At 40.7% G+C, this 23,659-nt stretch overlaps 1 protein-coding gene across 3 annotated transcripts in view; it reads left to right on the top strand.

Moving 5' to 3' along the window:
- The window catches only part of LOC119909023 (kelch-like protein 29), a 209,044-nt gene that overhangs the window by 100,697 nt on the left and 84,688 nt on the right, over positions 1 to 23,659 (top strand). For all 3 annotated transcript variants that reach the window (XM_038727044.1, XM_038727045.1, XM_038727046.1), the window contains exons 4-5: positions 4,873 to 5,020; positions 7,752 to 8,267. In XM_038727044.1, coding sequence (XP_038582972.1) covers positions 4,873 to 5,020; positions 7,752 to 8,267 — 664 coding nt within the window. The remainder of the gene's footprint in view (positions 1 to 4,872; positions 5,021 to 7,751; positions 8,268 to 23,659) is intronic.

Here is a 23,659-nt window from a genome sequence, read left to right as displayed (position 1 = left end):
TCTTTCTGTTTCTTTCTCTGAGGAAAGCCATTATTTCGATCACCCTCCACATTTCAGCCAAATTCACTGTATCTGTCCATGCCTGGCCAAAGGGAAGAAAAAGCCATTCCATCGGAGTTGAATTTCATTTCCTTTCCCGCTCATACTGTTTTCTATGATTTGTTCATGGTGTGGAATTACAATGTGAAATTATTTTACTGGTTCACACAATATAGCAAGGCGCTACAGTAGCTGCCGTTATTGAAATTTTGATTATAATTAAATTTGTGTACATGCATGTCCCCAGAGATAACCGGCTGATTGTGGAGGTGTATTTTCTACGCCGCATTTAAATGAAATGATAATGGCAGCGCCATGCTGGACGACCCGAAATCCAGGAACATTCCTGGTCCATCCATTTGGATTAGATTAACTGATAAACCTATCAAGAAAAGAACTGCACATCAACAGGCCTGATTACCATTTACATTTACTCATTTGGCAGACACTTTTATCCAAACCGAATTACATTTGAGGAACAGCATACAGCACGAGATCTACAACTGACAATACATACTAGTAAGGACAGCAATAAATACTAGTAAGAGCTAATAGCACGTATGGCATCAATGGGGTAAATACCTTAGGAAGGAAGTTAACAAAAAAAGTGCAATCAATACAAGATTACCAATGCCAGCTGAGTGATGTCACACAACAGTGAACCACCTCCTCGCCTGCGGTCTGTTATTTTCCTCGTGTGTAAAGAGCTTTGCCACCAGAGGAACACTGAACCTTAAAAGGTAGAACATAATCAGCTGGTGTAGCACTGGCCTGTACCCTCCACATTGCCATCTCATTGTGTCTGGCAGTTGTGCTAATGACATTTCACTAGATTAGCTTTTCACTGTGGTATTGTTACTGACTTGTTCTGTGTATGTGTTTGTGTGTTTGTCTGAGTGCTTTTCTCCATTTAAGGCCCAAGCCCTCCCTCAACCCTCCTTTCTTTTTTTCTCCAAAACCAGCTTTGCTCTCACTACACCTCTTCTTTTCACCCAGACCTGTTATTAAATCTCATAGCAGTTAGTTGATTTGATCAGTGTGCTGTAACGTTGTTTATCCCAATGGGACCCGGGTCTTATAGACATACTCATCCCTCCCCCTCTCTTGCCCTCTCTCACCATTTCTCCCCGAGTTGAGCAATAAAGTAATTTCTCTGGGGAAACTAAAGCCATTTCTTAACTGGATGGTAGTACTATATGTTCAGGCTTCGGTACACTTGCCCATACCACGAGCACAATAGGTACAAAGAGATGGAGCTTATGCAGAATATCCATGGTGGTAGCGTTCTGTGGTAGCCTGGTGTCCTACCCTGTGTTATTATGGGATTGATTCGGAGCAATACCTCACACAGACAAGGGCTGGCTCAAACAAAATGCGGAGGCAAACACAAAGCAAAGCCGTGAGCAAACGCTTTCTGTTTATTTGGATGTGGATGCTGTGGATGACTCAAAGCAATCAAAGCCCGGAGCCCTGGATCACCACGAGGCTACTCCTATATGTGCCCACAGCAGATGGTGGCCAGTGGCAAGAGGGTTCTGGTAGGCGCATTAATGCTGCCTACTATTGCGAGATAATAGAGCGCACATAATGACAGATGTCAGTGTTTGCCATGTCTGAGAAAATAGCTAGTATGCCAGCCAGAATCAGACTGCTGTCACCACTGCCCGGACGGAGGAGGACAAGTATATATTTAGGCCTGATGCATCCTGGTTTTACCTTCCTCTCTTCGATACACCGATTCTGACATGTCTGCAACATTCAGAGGTTTGAGAAGAGAGAAAGATCCTTCTAGCTTTGCTGTGCATGCATGCATGTGCTTAAGTGTATCTGCATGTGTGATTTTGCAGGAGGAGCAGATGGATAGCTGCTTCAAAACAGTTTTAAACAAACTTCCCACAATTTCCTGTTTAACATAGAGACATATCACTTCCATCATGTTGTAAATATAAAATGCATCTTTAGTCAACTTAATAGAAACTGACCTTTTTGCACTAGACGTAAAATGATCTATTTATTAATAAATTGACCAAAAATGTATCTGCAACAATTTTGATGATCTGTCAATCATTTTAGTTATTTTTCATGAAAAAATTGCCAAAAATTATTTGCTGTTTTTTTTCTTCTTGAAATCTGGAATCTTTGGCTTTGGGAATTTGTATCAGGTATCTTTAACTATTTTCAGACATTTCATATACCAAACAATTTATCGACAAAGTATTTGACAGATTAACGGATAATAAAAAAAATAAACCGTTTTTATTCTACACATAGTTGCTTGTGTGCGTGTCTGCATACATACAACAAAAAAAATAAAGTTCTGCTGGTTAAGAACATCTTTCTTTTGTACATGCAGTTATATGCAGTCACGTGAGTAAGTATGCATGCTCAAACATGATTGCACCTTTATGGTGTGTCTGTGTATAAGTGCCACAGTCCACACTTACAGTATGTGGTCCATATGCATGGATGTTGCTTACGGTACAAAATAACCTTTCCCCAGCCAGCTTGACAACAAACACAGAATTGCTTGGCACGACTCAAAAATTATTTATCTGGCTCCAATCCTCTTCTCCAGCATGGTATTTGTCGAGTCAGAGGAAACCATCTGCTGCCCGGTGATAATGGGCGGCCAGGGAGGAGGGGACTGGAAATAGGAAGAGCAAATAAAATTGAGAGAAAATGGCAGGCGCTGTCCCAGAACCTGCAGTACCTTCCTGCCTACCTGCAGCAAGTGTGCTGTCTTAATAAACATCCCGTCTGATGTTTCCTGGCTTCTGCGCGTGTGTGTGTGTGCGCGCACATGTATTTTCATCTGCTGTGTGTGTGTTTACACGCTTGTGTTTTGTATCGTGTGTGTGTGTGTGTTTCCGATCTAACCTTGATCACTTTCATGTCAGAATTGTTCCTGAGCCTAGCTGATATGCTGTCAGTATGATGGCGCTGACTAAGAACCTTTTTTTTTTTGTTTCTTTTTTCCTGGTGCACTAAAACTGTGACAGATGGATTGCCTTTCAGCAGAAGAGATTCTCCCTGTTTTTTTCCCTCTGTTTTTGGTAAATGAGTGGGGGTATTAATGAGCGAATATAACATGGCAGGTGCATGGCTAAAGGAAAGTAAAAGAGTCAATGCTGCACATTAATGAGGACTTGGCTGTATAGAGGGGAAGGTAAAGCATGGCTGGAGAGGAATACAGTAAAGCACACAGAGCGGAGGAGGAAAAACTCATTAAAACAAATAGTGGGCTGTAGAAAGCAACTCCTCACCTTGAAAATGGTCAGAATTTTCCCTCCCCAAGTCTCCAGGGCTCTCAGATGAAATTGAGCGCTTAGGGCATTCTCTGAGTAAACCATTTCAGTTTTCTCTTGTCTGAAGTCGACAGGTTGAGCTGGACAAAAAGACCTGACAGCCTGTCTGCCCCTCAAACCCAGCTTCATTCTCTCACTCCATCACTCTGTTTTCTATGTTGCCTTGAGATGTTTCCCTGTGCTGTTTTCCCCCCTTTTGCCCCCAGCAGTTACAAACTGTCAAATAACTTTCAGTATGGATTTATCAATTAAATGACACTCATTGAACTTGTCTGCTATTGTGAAGTTGTTTATTACAGTGCAGATGTTGTGCTGCATCAATACCATGTAATGTCTTTAAGTGTTAAAGGCCCTGTAAAGCTGTGATAAATCCATCGTAAAGCATGGAGGGTGAATTTTGCTGAAATGGGATCGATCTGATATGTAAAAATTGCACATTTCACTCTGAACCAGATTTTTTTGGATTGCATTTTTGTCGTGGTACGGTCAGCCCAAGCTCTGTCAGGGTTTGTCGACAAAGCTGTTGGAATGCATGATGGCGTGCTTGATGAAGTGGACGCCGGGTCAGGGAGGATAATGGAATTGAGGGATGGAGGGATCAGCCAGGAGGACACAGGAGGGGCCTGGTGACCAGGTCTTTTCTATTAACTCAGGGGGCTGGCTGGGGCGAGCAGGGGAATCAGACTTGGTCTGCCCTCTCCCTGCCTGGCTGTTAGACCAAGCGTCCAAACTGCAGATAGGGAGAGGCGAATATTGCTCAGGGGTCCAGTGGTGATTGACCCTGTGTTTTCATCAGCCTGGGCTTGCCTGATAACATTTCTTAGTCCCCTACCAGAGCAAAATATTAGAGATGTGGGTATAAAGAAAGGCTTAGGGAATTCTTAGTTTGGTTTGGCAAAGTTGCATTGGATTTACACACACATATACACACATCGTCACCTGGCTTTTCATTTTCTTTTTTGAAATCACATTTTTCTTTTCTCTCATCCCTGCAAAAGGATTTCTTTTTATTTACTCTATTTGTCGTATTTGTGTTGAGAATTCTATTATCTCACTTGACTGAACACAATGTTTAATTCATTGAAAAATTAAGATATACACATTCTCGGGGGGAGGGATCTGAATTTGAATGTAGCCCACTCTGGAAAGTTAATTGTTATTAGTGTATAAAAAGAAAAATGTTGGTCTTTCTGCAAAGACTCTTGAGGCAATGGACGCAATTTTTCCCCTTTTTATATATAGGCTGTAATCAGCACTTACTCACTGCTAATTATATTCCATGCTTCATCATTGTTACTCACTGTTTGATTGCTGTGATTTGTTGCATTTTTTATTTAAGCTATAAAATGAAATATTCTATTTATAACATAGTTTAATACAATTTATTTTAGGGTTGTTACAAACAAGCTGTATAGATAAGAGGGTGTAGTGTGGTTTGGTTCTAATTCTTGCAAATTTCTTGGGGTTTTAATTCATTCTCATATGATTCTCTAATCAGTGATGTTGTCTTTTTGTTGATGTGCTGCAGGTTGCCGGTCTGTCTCCTGGAGACAACCAGACCCCAGGACTGCTGCTGGCTCCAGGGGTGAGGTGGGGACAGACGCCCATCAACCAGCTCACACCCTGGGATACAGATGAGCCCCCTGCCAAGCAACATCGAGACAGCGAGCCCACCGGTAATGAATCACACACACACAGAATTTACATACACAAATGCATACGTACTGACAGAGACATTAACACATCCACTGGTTCCACCTGATGTGCGTTTACATTATCTGAACGCCTGCACACAGCAGATCTATGCATGTACACAGTCCACACACTTGTGTACACACTTATATGCTTTACCCCTTACTGATCTAGCGATCTCCACTAGCATCTAATGATAATGAGATGTCTTTGCTCCCTTGCCCTACATAAAATACATGCTTGCCTCCACAACATGCATACATATACAATCATGCATAATTAACACCCGCAAACACCATCTTTACATAAACCAGCTTAATTTTGTATATAATTATAGAAATATCATCGTGATATCAGGATAAAAAACAAATCTGTATATGAATAAATCTATATTGCACCTTCACTCTGCTCTGATTTTATTGTCTTTATTAATGTTATTGTGTTACTAACTGAAGCTGATTTAGTCTATATTAAACCTATGTAGCTAAACTGTGAAAGTCCTCCAAATGATCTCCACCAGGTCTAATTTAGATGTCGACCTTATTCTATTCAAGTCACTTTAAAATGTGTGCAGAGCAATAGTGCCATTGCAGCGCAGTGCACAGACCCGACATTAACGAGTTAAGCCAATGTTGAAGTTTTTTTTACTCTTATTGTAATGAACTCACCCAGAATGGCTCTGCCCTCGAGCAGTTAATTTCCTTCCATTGCTCTGCTGGCCTCTGCCTCCTGCTCATCACAAATTTGTCTCATTTAAGAGTAATACTGGCACAGAGCTTGTTCCAGTGGAAATTCCAGCTCAACAAATCCAGATTGTAGACAGATGCTACTCTGTGGTAGCAAAGCATCTTGCTCGAAACATGTTTCAGCCCCTGCTGCTGCCTGTACAACTTGCTTCGTAATTATAATTTGCATATCTTACATATAGATTAGTTTGTGCATTCATTATTGAACAGTTTGATCAGTTAGCCAAGAGGAATGTTTCTGTATTAGAATCCATATGAGGTTCTTATATGATGGAAAAATGCGAGCGGATGGAGCTCTGTTTTTGCTTCTTGCAGTGAGGCACCCCCTGCTGTGCCACCACAGCCTCCTGATGTACACTGAGGATCTGGCTGAATTGGCCATGAAGCTCTGAACAGCTTAGTATTGTGTGTATGTGCCCCCCTCCCACCACCGCAGCTCCCACACCCACACCCACACTACAGCTTGGAGTGAAGCGTGAGGAGAGTGAGATGTCACCGACCTAGCACACTGTCGCATATGACACTCAAATTCGAGCATAGTGTTGCATATTGATTTGCGTGTGTGCGCGATTCCAAACTGTGACTGGCGTTTGCAGCGAAGCCAGCTCCTCTCCACACTTCACTGAACTGTGTTGCCAGAAAGTTCTCTGCCAACTGTGCCAGAATTAATCAACGGTTTCTTTCAACAGGAACTTCACTGTTGTGTCTGTTAAAGAAAGTTTGTCTTTGAAAAATAAGTTTAGTTTCAACTTTAGTTTCTTTGTACAAAAATAGTTTTTGAAGACATGCTTTAGACTTAAGCAAATTGTGGAATAAATAAATTTTAAAAAAGGCAAGGGATTAATTCTGTAGTACAAGGCAGCAATGACAACCATTGTATAAATGTAATACTTGCAGGTAAGGCCTATGAAATAGTAAAGGACAAGAACATACAATCGGAGAACAGATACAGTGTACAGTATATATCTCAAATTCTTATCACCGCCATCACTGCATTAAAACCCTGAAACTTTAGAAAATGTGGGATTATTTTACTTACCCATTTGATTAGAATAATTTTATCAAAATGAGCTACAAAAGAAGGGAAATTAAATACAGTGTTGGTGCCGATTAGCTGAAATTGGCCTGTCCTCTGGAGTCTCCTGTTCCCCCCTCTTTCTTTCTTTTCTTCTCAATGTCTTTATCGCTCCCTCCGTCTCCATCCCTTTCTGCCCGGAGTATTATATCAGCCGGGCTAGTATCATGAATAATTCTTCTTTTTTCCTTTCTTTAACTTTTTGCATGCTGTGATTTAGCCTTTGGCCCCTTGGCAGACTGGTAGGCTATTTTTGGAGCTTGGACCGTGGCAGGAGGAGCTGGAGATGAGAGAGTAGGAGCGAATGAGTGAGTGAGGGAGGGAGGCAGCGTTGAGGCCCAACACGGCTGTGTCTACCTAGCACAGCCTCTGCATCTAACGCCTCAGGGTAGAGAAATGATTGGCTCAGAGTGTCTGGGTAAACACAGACTCCTACACAGATAATAGTGTAAACTGCGGCATGCACTGAGCATGTATGCTTCCACATTCAGAAAGGCATTTGTTCATCGTGTGGCTAAATAAATCTCTTAATCTTATTATAATGTTGATCTTGGACGCAGATCTGTACATCGCTTGAAATAATTTGTGATTGATATTAAGTCTCAAGTCAAAAACAAACTTGGACTGAAGCGGAGCAGCACACTGACAGTTGTGTTGTGGAGAGGAACATACTCAAGCTTGAATCTGTCTTCTCATGCTGTTTCCTATCTCTATTTGATCGTCTAATTCCAGACTTAAAATCAGTACTCTGCCCTTGTTTTTTGGCTTTGTCTACGGCTTACCAAAATACCACGTATCAGTCTACTGTATAGAAATACATTTACCTCAACTTCCACGCGGTTTAAAAGCTTAATCTCTTTCTTTTTGCTCTTCTGTCTGTTTGTTTGTCTATAGGTCCGACCTGGGCTGCACCAGTAGCAGCAGTGAGCCAGCCCAGCCTCTTGCCCCACACCTATGCCCTCCCCCAGCCGCCCTCCTACAGCCACAGCGTGACTGCGCAGTCACCCATCATAGGCGTAACCCCTTCCATCCAGACGCCAGTACCCCCGCAACACCCTCTGATGACCGCCCACTTCCAGCTGACACCACAGTCGACCCAGCAGCCGCCCTCTATGGTCCTGAGCATGCCCAGCCAGTCTCCATACCCCTCCGCTCAGCCCACAGTTCCACCGTCCGCCCTCACTGCCCAAGCCAACCAGGTGGTTCATCCAAACCCACACAATGTGATGGGCAATGGCCACTTAACCTCTCACCTTATCCAGCCCCCCGCACTGCCTCTGACCAATGGACAGGCAGCAGCACAGGCTCAGCTCACAGCTGTAGACAATCAGGATGGTCCTAAAGGGCTGCAAATGCTGCGGACAGTCGGGATGGGAAAGTACGAGTTCAGTGACCCAGGACATCCTAAAGGTAAGCACAGACAGCCTTAGCTGATGCACTCTGCACAGGCCGATTTTATTTTTTAAAGGTTTTTTACAATCACTCTTTTCCAGATATAAAACTTGTTATGACTAACTTTGAAAGGCTAAATCAAAGCTGTTCAGCTGGCAACCTAAACTGAGAAGTGAATCCAAGCCAGGGAAGTGTTAGGTATTAAATCAATGTACTCTTCGCTCTCAATTCCTTGTGACCTTCCCTTATGTGGGCCGTGCCGGAATGAAACGCATAGGCCTCTGCCCTCTGTCTGTATACCAGAGCGGTTTCGGATGCCAACAGTCATAAACAAGGCCGCAAACACTCAAGGGGTTGTTAAAATACAGCTTGCAACCAGAGCCAATTCACTTCAAAGCTGCTCCAAGGTCGCAGAGAACAGAGGTGCACCTAAAGAAGCACTGATATGGCTATGTCTAAAAACCTTTAATGCTGTTGATCTCAAACTACTATACAGCAGCAGCATCTGTATTGTTGTGCACTGAAATTGGTTAAAAGTGTGTCAGGTTTATCTTTTCACTGCTCTTAGTTGCAATTTTCAGAAGGCCTACACAAGACAGGAAGAGTTTTCAGTCCCGGCCCTCACATCTCTCTCGAAATTGTTTGAAGCCTTGTTGACTTGTGCTGTGTTTGTGAAGGTGCTTCACAGCTCCGACTCATGCCTGAGTCTGCAAAGCTGTAAATTGGTGTTTGGTTTAACCTTGGAGTTTATGACGCTGGGTGCTAGAAACAGATGTTCGCAATTCCCCGACCAATTTTCACATTTAATGAAGCTTTTAATTTAGGTTTAGATTGTTTTCTTTTTCCTGACTCATTTTGATCAATAAAATGTGTGCAAATGAACTTGTAGATTGCAAAAAAGCAATTATTTTGGGGGCTGCCTGCGATACATTGAAATGAGACTGCAGGTAGAATTGGAAATGGATAATTAGATAGGCTCGTCAGCTTGGTCCGGTCTCTATCGAATGAGAGCTTTTTGGCTTCTGTGTTGAATAGACTGTCGCGAGCCATTAACCATGTACATGTCAAAATTTATTGACCTTCTAACAGGCCAAGGAAGCTAGTTTAATTGGAATTACAGTTTATATACAGATCAATTTTATAGGGAAGGAAAATACCATAGGATTGTTTGAAATCAGTAGTGGAAACAGTTACTGTGATTCACATTATGATAAAGTTCATACATACAGGTTGTATGGTTATTGTTTGTCAGCTGCTGTATTTCAAAGGCAGCAGGGAAAACACCACTGTCAATTTCTTAAGTGCTTGTGTAGGCCCCTATGAAGGTCTGTCTGCATATAGAGGCACTTGAATCTTGCATCTCCTCAACCATTTTAGCAGTTTTTTCATCCCTGCTTGGCATTGAACAGTGGAAGTAGGTAAAATGTTGAGCACCAGTAAATTAGTGGCTGTGACGCCTCTTCAGCAGCCTCCTGAGTGGTATGGCAGACCTCTCCACTAACAGGAACACTTAACTTTGTGGCAGTGATAACAACAATGCCACCACGACCTAAAGTCACAGCATCCACTCTGACAGACATGCTTTATTTCTTGTTCTTTTGCTTCTCACACACACACACACACACACACACACACACGCACACATTTTATTTTGTCTTCAAGAAATGTATATTGGTAAAGTGAACACACACAAACTGGACACCAAGTCACTCATATAAGGTGAACATAATCAGGGCATCGGGGTTAAAAGCCTAAAACGCACACTTTGCCACTGAATGATATGTGGGAGACTGACAGAGGTCCAAAAAATTATTTTAACTTGCAGAATTTGTTCACTATTCTGGTGGTCATTTAAATTGAGAGAGACCAGGCTGTGATATTTATTTACACACTGCAAAAAGTGAGCTCTCAAAACAAAGGGGAAAAGAATTAAAATGGGGGAAATATTACTTAAAATAAGCAAAATTATCTGCCTACAGAACAGAAAAGCCACCTGGTAAGAAAAAATATCTTGTCAGACAAAAAAAGTATATTTTGCCTTTAATTAAGATAATTAATCTTACTTAGATTTTAGTTTGTGCAGTGCAGCGGTCAATCCTGGTCATGCATCTTACGTCATAGAGTTTCAAAAGCGTATCAACGGACTGCTTAAGCAATTGTGGCACTGCATTAAAAAAAAAGCATGAGCTTCTGGACGCAATGAAACTAAGTGCTGACGTGCAGAGGAGATTTTGTGGCTTTTTGATGGCAAAGGCCTGGATCTTGGAGGAGCTGACGGAGTTCCTGCTCCTTAATCCAGCTGCACAGGCAGTCCGCTGTGTGTTTGTGTGTGTACAAATGTGTGTGCGGTTGCACGCGCGCACAACTTCTTGGGTGTGACTGCATAGATGTTTTGTCAGATGTCAGCCTCACAGCCTTAAAGCCAAACACCACAGTGACAGAAATCACACTCCGTGTTTGATTTGGCTTTGCCTTCAAAGGGAGCAATTTGTCTTCGCTCTGCATCAGTGGGCACATCAACAACTGTGTGCTCCTCTCTCTGTGGGTGTGTATGTGTCTGTATGTGTGTCTGTCTATGTATTTGTCTGTATTTCTGTTTACAGTATATAGTACGTGTGTTTGTACATTAAATATGTATATGTGTGGAAATGCCATATGTTTGTGTGCCTGAGTGTCTGTGAAGATTCACACAGAGCAGCTTGAAGGCAGCTTTAACCTCATCACCTACTGAGATATGCCAGTCACCAGGCTGTGATCTGCCTACCTGGTTTTCCCCATCCACAGCAGGGCTTTTGATAATAGCTGCCTGTCAAAGTGTACAAATCAAACTCCACACCTTCTTCCAGATTGTTAATTTCTTTCACACCACCCACTCCTACGTCATTTTTTTATTTATTATCCTCTCTTTTGTTCGCTTAATTAATCTTTTCAAATCTGTAGCTGGAGTCACAGCAATCACAACTGTCAGCACATTTAGTGAAATTTGGGAATACAGGATGACTGACATTGTTGTTAAAAAGGACAATAAAGAGTGGGACACAGGGAGAGGCAAGAGAATAAAAGATAGAAACTGAGAGAGGGTGAGCATGAGAGCGAGGGAGATGCTGTGAGCGGAGTTGGTGTGTGTCTATTGACCAAGTCATTAAAATCGATGGCTGTCCTGATGAATATCAGCCAGGGGAAGCTAGTGCCGAGCTCAGCAGGGACAGACTCGCTGACTGCAAACGCGATTGAGCACAATTTAAAAGCAGCTCACGTCTGAAAAACACATTAGTATCAAAAGGAAGTTATTATTTCCACATATCTGAGCCTGTTTGTAAGGTTACCAATGTTATCTATGCCAGTGACTCTAATTGTGTCCAAAATGTTAGCCACGCAGTATACTGTGATGTTGAAGGCAATGGGTTTTTTTTTGTTGGCAAATGCCTAAAAATAAGGAGCAGATCAAGCACATTGAAAACTTTCGTTGAGATTGAGGTTTGGGGTCACAGACAGATCTGCCGGGCCACCTGCTGCCGTACTGAGCATGTGCCACGGCTCCTCGCCTCTTTTCTCATGTCAAACATCATTTTAACGCTTCCTTCCACCTCACTGGCCTTTACCGGTCCCATTCTCTTCTGTCTCTCTCTCTCACACACACAGTTATGTGGAGGGGCACACACAAACACACACAAACCACCATAAAAGAGGGACACACGTAAATGTAGTCTGCCACTGTCGCACACATTCAGTGACGCCCAGCCTCCTCTCCGCCCAGAGAGTTCATCTTCCAGTCAGCTCACATCAGCCATCACCTGGGGACCAAGCAGCTCTGGAGCTGCTAGTGAATGCAATTAAGATGCCTTGCTGAGTTAAGATCAGTGTTTTACTTTCTACGGCGCATCCTCACATCCAGCACCGGCTCACCTTTTCTCTGCTGTGACCACATGGGGCCCTTATCTACCTTATTCAAACTTTAGCCTCAATAAGATTTTAATTATGTATTCATTTTGTGTTTACTTTTGGACCAAGCATATTGGCACTGCGACATTACTGTCCACTTGCATATTGGTTCTCTGTACATTATTGCTACAATATTACCTCTAAGTGAGGAAATTACAGATCACCAAACCAGTAAAATAATGACTGTTTACAGGCTGTGTGTGCTGGAGCTGTTTATTAAAGGGAGATAGGTGCCTATTTGATCATATATAATAAAAGGTTATATTGGAATAGACATGCTATTTTATTGGGTTGTTTTACCTTGTTCTGGTTTATTATGTTCCTGGATTTGATATTGACATTTCATTTCTGAATGTGTTGTGCAGATCTTTCTATGTAGATATATGTAGCTGCCGCTATTAAGTAGAAATAAAGCAGTGCAGTCAGTATTATTAGAGGTGCATAAATATTAATTTTGATTCAACCACAAGAATTTACTGCCCGCATGACAGGCTGTGCAAAGCCGTTATTAAAAACACAGCCAGTTTGTGATAGCCACACTGAGACCATTAATCATAGCAGGCACATTCATTAAACCCTCCCCTTTTTTCTCTTTCCCTGTCTCTGTCTCTCTTTTACTTGATAGAGTGCAGAGGATCTTGACTACATCGTCACTGCAAATTATACAAAAGTACACCTTTTCACTGACACAGATGTAATACCGATCTGGTGTAAGAGTTGTATGTTGTTGTAGTTTTTTTATTTATTTTAATTTTCTATTTCCAATATGCTGACTAGGATCAGTGTCTGCAGATGAAGCAGTGGTAAATTAATTAAAATCACTGCGGTGTTGTGCTGGGCGATTATCTTAAAGCTATCCACGCCAGGATTAGCTAAAGCAGAACTAGGGTTATTATGATTCCAACACAGGCTTAACTTGAAACATGAAATGCACGGATTTTTAAGTTGTTTTTTTTCTATCTCTCTCATAGCATTTCTTAATTCTATGTACCTCTACTGGAAACCGAAATGGAATTCACAAGAGCTGGGAATGTGGCAAATTATTAATAAGGTTGAAATTTATTCCAATCACTTCATGAGCAGGTAATTCTCCTAAATGAATGCGTATGCAGTACCACAGTGACATGCTTATGAGTAACCTTGGTGGCCTACATATTAATGATATTGATTCAAACATCTCATTTTAGAACAGCAGGAGCGGTCTGGAGACCACTGCTTCTATGCAGATGTAGCTGAGCTGCTAACTGACACTGTCTCCTTAACAATGGCTTCCATTGAGATGTCTAACTGCTTTTAGTACAGCTCCGACTCTCAGGAGATAGCAAAAAGAAGTGGGAGGAGAGGAAACGTGAGGTAAGCAGCATCCGTGTGTCATAAACGGAGGAAGGAAAGCTGCTCGCCCTCGTTCTTTCTCTCCCTCGTTATCGTATTTTAAAGGCGAGGAGCCCCGCCAGAAGCCCCATACATTATATCTCCCCACAGTTAATATAGGGACGGCGGATAGCTCATTAAGATTGATCATTCCTCATCCACCTCCTCCATGCACAACGCGGCACTGGCTTCATTAATCACCGGGATTTCAAGATAAAGCTCAGTGGCGGCACAGTTGCAGGACCCGGAGCCTGACAGCCCGGCTCCTACATGTATAATCACAGATGCAGTGCAGTCAAGGAGCAGCCGCCTGGCCAGGCTAGAGGGGGCACCGGATCCACGCCTCCCTCCCTCCTCTATCCTCTTCTCAACCTACTCTCCTCCTCCCCTCCTCCCCACCTGTCCTCTTCACTGCAATTGTCTGTCTCTTTCCCTCAGCTCCACTCCCATTCCCTGCATAACCCCTCCCATGCTGTTGTCTCTCAGCATCCTTTCCAGCCCCCCCTCACCCATTTCCTTTCCTCTCTTTTCCTGTCATCCACCTCTCTTCTTTTTTCCTCTCTTGTCTTCTGTATATGCCTTCCTCACCATACCTGCCACCTGTTCCATGCTTCTCTAACTTTTCTCTTTGCCTCCCTGCTTTCTCTACTCAATTGATGCTAGAGTTGTTAGAGATTTCAAATTGCCTATTTTTTTAGCCCGGTAATGCCGGTAATGGTTAGCAAAGTGGCAGAGCAAAATTTAAGAAAAGACAGGATTAAAGAGAAAAAGAAAACAATCCCGTCACCGCCAGATTGCTCATTTGCCTCTGACAACTGAACCAAGTTTCAGATGGCTATTTCATCTGAAATGCCCAATCAAACGGTCTCTTTTGCACTATTACTTTCACAAAAAGTCTGCACGTTCTGTCCAGAGCAGGCTGGTTGAGAATTGTAAGCAAAAGACATAAGAAAATCTTTATGACTCTTCATTTAAATCATCTATAATGTTTAAGGTGAGCATGCACAGGACATCCAAGGTCCCATAATTTGTCTGTCAAAGGTAAGATGAACAGAAAAGAAAAGAACAGTTTCTTTCAGTTTTCATTTTTTTGTTCATTAAATAAACGGAATCGTAGCTCTGCAATCGATGAAGTGCTGTATATGTTTTAAAAAGGAACATCTCAACACTGGAGGATTGAATTTCAGTAGTTTCATTTTAGTCATTATCAAGTCTATGCTCACAGTTATTTGTCTCTGTTGTAGTGGCAGGTAGGGGTTACAAGATAAGGTCAGTTTCTTTCTACAGTTTCATTCAATACATTTTTTTCTCTCTGTGACACTTTCTTACACTATATTAAATTACAAAATAATAAGCAAATACAAAAAACATGGTGTAGTTTTTATTAAGTTGAATAGCTGTGGCACTGACACGGTTGTATGGCTAAATCAGAAATGGTCTGTCACTGTGCTAAATGTTTTCTAAAAGAATCTTTAATATATTTAATTGTGATTTTTTTTTTCTTTGTATGATGACTGTTTGCTTAGGCTGAGCCAGCAGTAGTCTACTTTTTCTGGAGAGACAAATTTTTAGCTTATGTTGCGTCTGCTAGTTTGTCGTCGGAAGTATTCAGGTCCTTTACTTTTTAGTAAAAGTAATTATCCATCTATCCATCCTAACTGCAGGGTTGCGAGGGCTGGAGCCAATCCCAAACACTCCATTACAAGTAAAAGTCCTGCACTTAAAATTTTACTTGTGTCCCGAAGTATTATCAGCAAAGTGTACTTAAAGTAACAAGTATATTGCGTCATCTATACATCTAAACATTATGTGTGGGCAATTGAGTGCTTGAAAACTAGTTAGCTAGTATGCAGAAAAATGTAAACAGTTAGTTAAAAATAATGGTTGAAGTGTCCAGCTTCTGCCACTCCAAATGTTATGACTACACACCAACTCGACCTACACATGGACAGAAAAATATTATATATATATAACAAATATAAATTTTATATAATTATTAGTTTTAAGTAACATCCAGTTTAAAATCACTTCAAATGTTTGTTAATCCAGGGGTGCTTGAGATAGGGTACATGTGATAGGGCTGCGGGCATACGTCAAACAAACAAGGTCGGTAGCTCAAATGTTTTCATGTTTTTCTGGGTGCCATCCCAAATAATGAAATACACACACAGAATAAATATGTTGCCTGGATTTGTGATGAAGTTGCTCAGAGCTGTAGCATCATGCATTGAGTATTCAGGAGAGGTCTTTGATTTGAACAGTGCTATTTGCCTTCATGAAATGTCCACTGCTGTCAGTTATGTGGGAGAACATTGATTTGTTTGTAAAGTAGTGGCAAAGTGAATGGAGGTTACACCTCAAATTGGTCTGAATCACAAGCACCCAGTGTCAGACTATCTGATAAGACGGTATTAATGACCACAAGTCAAATGTCGATGTGTTATTCTACAAATCAGCCATGAAATAGGCGGTAATGCATTATCAATGAGACCAAGTGTAAACACAGCAGATGTTACCAGGAAGCCAGTCAATAGCGGATGTCTCTCTCTAATGAGAAGACGTAATTGCAAGAGGGAGGGAACTCGGTATCCAAAACAGCAGCAGATGCGCTGCAACGTCTCAACAAAAAAATGCAGAAGAAGTTCAGTGGTATTAGCTCACTAATGTTCACAGTGTGCTCACTTCTCTGAGTGGATGGTAAAACTTTTTCCACACCCAGAAACTTTAAAATGCATGCAGGGCATCTAATAAATACTAATGACTAAGGACCAGACATGAGTAAGAATGGCTCCCCTCCCTGTCTCATTATTCCACAGGGTTAGAGCAGAGCAACAGCCTTAGCATCTGAAGATATACAGTATAATTCTTCTTTGACTTAGACAAATGATAATGGCCTGAATTGCAATCAAGAGATCTTTGTAGGCTAGTGGTGCACTCTGTAAGCCTGAAACACTTAAAGTCTTCCTTAGCAGTAAGACAGAATGCGATGAGATGCCGAAACAGCAAAATGCCATTGCCCTATTAAGTTTACAGAATGTGTTTTGTAGCTAGAGGCTGCAGCTCTGAATTATAGTGCTGATTATTATCATAATTCTGCTACAGTAGTCATTGTAGCCACTCTTCTCTTTCAGATACAGACATTGTTTTCTTATGTAATGCTGCTTGCTGGAGTGCAGGATGAAAAGTATTGTATTAGAGAGTTAAACTTATATTACAACTTTACAAGGACACATCGGCAAGCATAATACATAAGCATTGGAGCATGCTAGACACAATGAGAATTTGTGGGTCAGTCCAGTCGTCTAATAGATTGTTTTCTATCCCTGGAGAGAGATAGAGAAAGAGAGAATCCGATGGAAAGGAGGAGAGGAGGAGGAATGAAAGAAAGGAGAGAGAAAGAAATCTGATGAATTGCAAAGATTACGCGCCTGACTCCACTGTAGGCTCTGGGAGCTCATCTCGGGTGTGCAGTCTGCTGAGAAGACTCCCACATACAACCTAACCCCACCACTAACCTTTCTGCTTGGGCTGCTATGACTTTCACAAAGTAACCCAGTAAACACACATTGTCTTCAGGGAGAGATGTGACATTTATCTTAAGCTGCACTGGTGACATGGGTATATTCTTTTTGGGGTTGTTTTTCTGTGTGTGTTTTGGTGTGTGTAGTTGTGTTGTCCTGCCGTTTAGGGTCAACTTGGTAGAAATGTAGCCTACAGAGGCAAGTATCACCCACGTGCAAAGCTTGTACACAATGTACACAAACCAAAGTCATAAACACAGCCCGAGGTGTAAGACAAGCTGGGGAGCATATCTACATTCTCTCACACATACAATGGCATCTGTGCTCGACCACTAGTATGTGCCTGGGTCCTAAGCAATTGAGGGTGTTGGTTCCAGGCTGCAGTTTAAAGCAGCAATAGTACTTAAGTAGAGTGGGTGATTTTATTTTCAATATCAGTAAAGGATAACTTATATTCAGTGCAACTCTTTCCTTTACAGCACAGCTCTTTTGCACCTCCCTAAAAGTCCAAACTTGCTCTCAGCCAGGCTGTGGCATGTTTAGTTCATCTCACTGCGGTCAAGTGAGCCATTGTTTGTGAAAACTTGGTCAGCCAGCCGTGATGCTTATCAGTTGAGCAATTCTTTCTCACGTTATGTTCATATACATAAAAATTACATTATATTACTTATAATAAATAGGTCTTTATATTTATTATATCATATATATCATTTTGTTATTCTTTTCCATTATTTTTTAATGGTTTTTAATTATATTTAAATTTCAAGGAAATCCACAGTTAAAAGACTTTTATTTTTAAAAAGTTTAACAAATATATATACCATAATTGTGATCTCAATATTTATCAAAATAATCGTGATTATGAGTTTTGCCATCAAGCAGCCATGTACTTTATATAGCCATAGTTGTTTTTACTTTGTTTTGTTGCACTTGTTTTTATTCTTAAACGGACACGCACATCATTTCCATAGAGTATTTTCAACATTTAAGGCAACCGTACTTTATTTCCCTAACGGCACCTTTGCTAGTAGTTCAACCACAACTTTAAAACTTTGTTGTATTTATGGTCTCACTGTCGTGAAAAAAAGTGTGTTTTTTTATGCCAATATAACCTGCAGAGTTGGCACATCTTCATTTCATCCTCCACAACAAATGTAGTGTCTGGGTTATTTTTCGCTCTTCCAAACCTTTGATCACCCAAAGCACTCTTTGTCAGTTTGCACTTCTGAGTTAAAAGCTGTAAATACAGCTAATTGTATGTTCAAGTACACTCCTTTTTATGTGATATTAATTTTTATAGTGACTATGTTAAGAGACCTTGAGGAATATAGCTACTTTGTGCTGTGTGGACAGACAAAAATATTGTCAGAATGTCTGAATTACTAAATTTTTGACCTTTGGAACCAAGTTGCAGTCATCTGGCTTCACCCGAGACCCAGTTCTAAAAGGACCCGGTTCCAACATTTCTCAAAACCCGAAAATCATAAGGTCCCGAGCTTATCGATAATGCTATCGAGACTAGCTAGTCCTATAATGTAATTATGTCTTGAGCGTCAAATCTGATTTAACTTGAAACGCGATGCATAAGAAAACTAATGTTTATTTATTGATGCACCGAAACGCGGTATTAAAAAGACAATACTTTATCAGTACACCTGTCTGTAAGGTAAACATGTAGAAAGGGTTCATTTTAAACTGCTCTGTCCTCAGTCTGTCGTCCTGTATGTTTTATGCAAGCACTGCCAACGTTAGCTTGGCAATTAGCCAAATGTTACAAACAGTAGAAAGCTGTCTGTTTGGAGCATAGACTGGTCTGTAGTCTTAAAAACTCAGCTGCTGGCTGAGACAAACCAGCCGCTCCTCCTTCCACCAGGTAACATTACCTGCAGGCAGTGAATAACAGCAGAGATGAGGAGGAGGAGGGACTGATACAGACTGATTTCTAAATGTCACTCACTATTGTGATGTCAGATATTGACTTTATATAGTGACTTTGCTGTTGTAAACATTAATGTTGCTGCTCTAGAAACAATATTTAGCTGTATTTAAAATATTAAATTTCAATCCTGTATTTAATTGTAAAACAACCAGGCAGCTATGCACACAAGATTATGTTTATTTATCGCAAGTCATATGTCATCTCAGTTTATAACAACGTAATTGCACATTGAATATTTTCCTCATATTGTGCAGGCCTACCTCATGCCCGTTGGGTCTGGTCCTACCAAATAACCGTCACCAAATAATAGTGAAGTATCGATAGTGGTATCGATAAAGAATCGTAACGTTAAGCACTCTCAAAAAGGGTTTTAATATAAATAAAAATGAACGATCCCCATCCCTAACCTGGAGTATTGCTGTAATGGCAGTGGCATACTCTGCTGCCCCACAGTACACCACCTAATACCATGGCATGTTGACAATGCCTCTCTAATCACTGTCTCAGCTCCCTTCAACAACCATGTGTCCTACCATGGAAGTGTCCTTGCTCAGTCAATGTAAATTGTATTGTATAAGAACAACAGACAGCTTAAATATGATTGTTACTTAAGTTTAGTTTTGCGTGGAGAGTTTTAAACATGGTTTGTTGGGAGTGTTTTCTCCCACTGCCTGAGGTGATACAAGCCAGTCAGGTGAAAACTCAGACTTTGGATGGTGAAATGCCAGCGTGTACAGGCTACCTGACTGTGGGCCTGGGAACAAGTTTGATATTTGTTATAGTCATGATGTTGTGGTTTGATGTCAAGGCTCGATTAGTGCTTGGAACAAAAGTGATCCAGTAAATCTGACAGAAACCTACATTTGTTTGTACTGAGCAGCTCTCATTTCTCCATGTGAGTAAGTGTGACTCACTCTTAGTTGGTCACATGCACAACTGGATGCTCCAAAAGAACTTGGATGCTCAGTCAACCCTCTCAAGGTGAATTACAAATGAAACATGGTTGGCACAGATGTTTTCTGAAAGGTTGCATTCATACTGATACACAAGACCTGTGTCCAGATGATTCATTTCAGTCAATTAGCCTTGTTTTTCCACCGGGGTTTCTAATGTGTGTTAGACAGAACTCTGGTCCTTGTAGTAATTTATATAAAATAGTAACTTAGCAATTTAATTAAAAGGGAATATGGAGAAGTTTTGCACACCCACTCAGTTCTATGCAAATCCCCTCAAAGCATACAGTATGTTATCTACACTAGCCAGCGACTCTTCATGAGTACATTGCTATTAGGATTATTCTCTTATGACATTGTCTTAGTCATAGTTGCGCGTGTGTGTGTGTGTGTGTGTGTGTGTGTGTGTGTAGGTACATTTGCACATGTTTTGGTTCTGCATATGCATGGCTGCACGTGTGTCTCTTTGCATTAGCGCTTGTGAGTTTTTGTACAATGATAACGTCGTCTGTTGTGAGGTGGATGAATTACTCAAACCCAAGCTGATTTTGACGATGACGTCCTCCATAACGCTTAAGCAGAATGTTTGCTTATCTGTGATGGGGCGCAGTTCACTTTCACAGCTTCATGTGGCATACTGTTAAAAAAAAAAAAACAACTAAAATGCATGTTGGCACTATGACAAATAAGCCAATTCGCAAATTCGAGGCTTAAACTTGGCCTGAGTAGTAAAAAGTGGACTTCTTTAAGCATACAGGCCCATATTCCTAAAGCATTTTATCTCAGCTCCAGAAAACAGTTCTTAGAAGTTCTTGGATTTTGCTACCATAAAGCTTCTCAAACCAACTTATAATTTCTTGCATAGAAAAATAAATGCCACAGTAAGGAGTCGGCATCGCAATAACAAGGCATTTAAGAGTAATTGGGATTTATTAATAGATGATTAATCAGTGTGGTTATCAACACATTTATCTAAATCCATCATTAGTTTTGGAAGAATTCCTAGTCATTTGTGTAGCTGACTTGCTTCTTTTCAACAAGCACTTTGCACAATGCTCAGAGTGATAGATGAGGCATAACTTGTCCAATCAGAGGCTGTTGCTATGGAACAGTTTGGCTAGTGTCTAAATGTAAATACGCCACAGAAACAAGTCGGGAGCAACATTGAATACATTTAATTAGCAACCCACTAGTGGCACACTATATTTTGGTTAAGGCATATGTGGTTCTTTTTTGTGCTATAAATTCTAGTTTTGTGTTGTGTGATTGGCTGTCATTGCAATTGGCTCTCAATCGACCAATCAGAACCTTCATCCCCACTGCACACTTTTATCTGTCAGTGACAGAAAAACAGAAAAGCGATTACTTATCATCGGAGCAGTTCATTTAACAATTTGGTTTATAATTAATAGTTAATTCAGTGTTCATCACATCTCATTAGTCCATCTTCCTGCCCCACTGACTTTATTTTGTGCTATTTTACCTTTTTCTATATTAGCAATGCTGACAAAACCAAACCGACAGACTGAATTGTAAATAAATGTGATCCCATCAACCTAACAAATTAACATTAAGCTGCCTTCAAGGTGCTGTCGGAAACATTAGAAGGTTTAGGTCAGATTACATGAATCATATGAGCGAGCGGGTGAATAAGTCAGAGAAATTTTCTGTGATGCCCAGGATTTGGAGATGTGACATTTATGACACAGAGCATGACAATGTTGTCATCACTTTCTCAGCCTCTAAGAATAACAATCATGATGAGTCTAAACAGGTTGCTGGGCAACTTCTTCATGGGAAGCTGTCCCCCTATATGGGAAGAACTGTGGAAAATATTGGAGTGTCCCAAGAGATACTTGGGTTAAGATGTTGGTTCTCATCACAGGCAAAACAGGTGGTGAGCACTGAGCTATTATTAAACATGAAAACAGCATTTCCATTTGTGCATCTCTGAATGTTTGAATGGGTATTTTATTTCAGTGATGTTTGATGGAAAAACTACAAGTATGGTTGGTATGTTAATATAGTTATTCATGACTGTCACGTTAGCAGGTTTGCACCGTATTGACTTTCACATTTCAAGCAGGTCCAAAAACAGACTTAAAAACAGTCATGGAGGGGTGCTGCGCTAATAATGACGTGTCAGAAACCTTTAAAGGGACACACACACATAAAGAAAGATTTGATCATGTGTCGTTGGATCGTGCTAGCATTGAAATCTATACAATTACACCTATTCCTTTTATGCTTTCGTGGTCCCTTTAAGTGTACTTGACTTACCCGGCCGGGTGACAGGTACAACCAGTACTACCTCGGTACACCCCAATTAAGACCTACTTTTAGTTTCTTGCCATGGAGCCATAAAGACTTTGGAGCACCTCTGATTCTCTTGGAACATTTTAATTGCAAGTGAAAACAGGCATCATGACTTGATTTGTTTAGTTTTTTTTAAGTATAAAACGCTTTCAGCTGGAATAAACTCTACACTTCTCCTTTGAGTTATTTTGGAACAGAAGTCATGTCCTAGTTATTCTTGTGGTAGAGTTATTCCTGTGGTGTATCTGTTGTAGGTTAGACTCACTCGACATTGATTGCAAAGAGAAGAGATGTGCACACTTTCCTTTTTTATTTTTGTCGTTTACCAGGGTGAAATGTAGAAAAATATAAAAGAAACGAAACTATCATTGCAGACATTCATTTGAACATATTGAATCTGATTGTCTTTAGCTCAGATACTTTGGTGACCAGTTTTCATATGGGTTTCAAAAGAAATAAAATGCATGAATTTTTTAAAACTCCAAAATAAATTTAAATGTTTAACACCAGCAGTGATATTATAAAGTAAAAAAGCATGATTATATTGTACATTGTGATACATATAGTTGTGAAACTTAATCTTGTTTATACTATTTCTGCCCCAGAGAAACTGTGATTTACTTTATACTGACATTAATACTCGCTGATAGAAAGATACTGTAAATGGCCACATTTTTTTGAAAGAGTACCTGTTTTTAAAAAATGTATTTGCTTATTGATGTTAACGTCATAGGGAATTTTTGAAAAACATTTTTTTTAAAGAGTAAGGCTTACTGTAAAGTTTCTTAGGCGGCCATTTTCCAAAACAAAACCCCCCTCCTTCCTGTCTTTTAAATTTTGTTACTTTAAGGAGTAGCGACTCTTCTACAGTAATTTTCTTTTTCCTTATGAACTGCTGTTTAAAATAGCTACATCAGCCAGGAAACTGTAACATCGTAATTGCAGCACTGAATGTAAATTTTAACTTCCTGTGAGCTGCAACCAAGCCTGACTTGTAACCTTCACTATATGCGTACATTATAGGGGTGCACCGAATGTTCGGCCACCGAAATGAATCGGCCGAAAATAGCGATCACTTTCGGTGTTCGGCTTTAAACATCAAAAGACCGCATAAATTTTACCGAACAATTACGTTCACATGTTGGCAGTGTGGAAGTATTTTAAAGTGTCTGAGAAAAACACAACAATCACCGTTTGCAGACACTGTTCTGCTGAATTATCTCCTAGCACATCCACTCCATCTGTGGCTGACTTCTTAGAAAAGGCAGCAAACGGTCTGACTCACTTTGAGTGTTTCTGTCACTCGTTTCTGAGAAGGCTATTAAGCTAGCCGAACCTAAATTTGGAGTGCACACGTATTCAAGCCTT

The sequence above is a fragment of the Micropterus salmoides genome, unplaced genomic scaffold, assembly GCF_014851395.1.
Source record: "Micropterus salmoides isolate LMB-PRFRI ecotype aquatic unplaced genomic scaffold, ASM1485139v1 Ms_hic_scaffold_18, whole genome shotgun sequence".
Lineage (NCBI taxonomy): Eukaryota > Metazoa > Chordata > Actinopteri > Centrarchiformes > Centrarchidae > Micropterus > Micropterus salmoides.
Note: the sequence above shows the minus strand (reverse complement) of the source record. Positions and strands in the feature narration are given on the sequence as shown.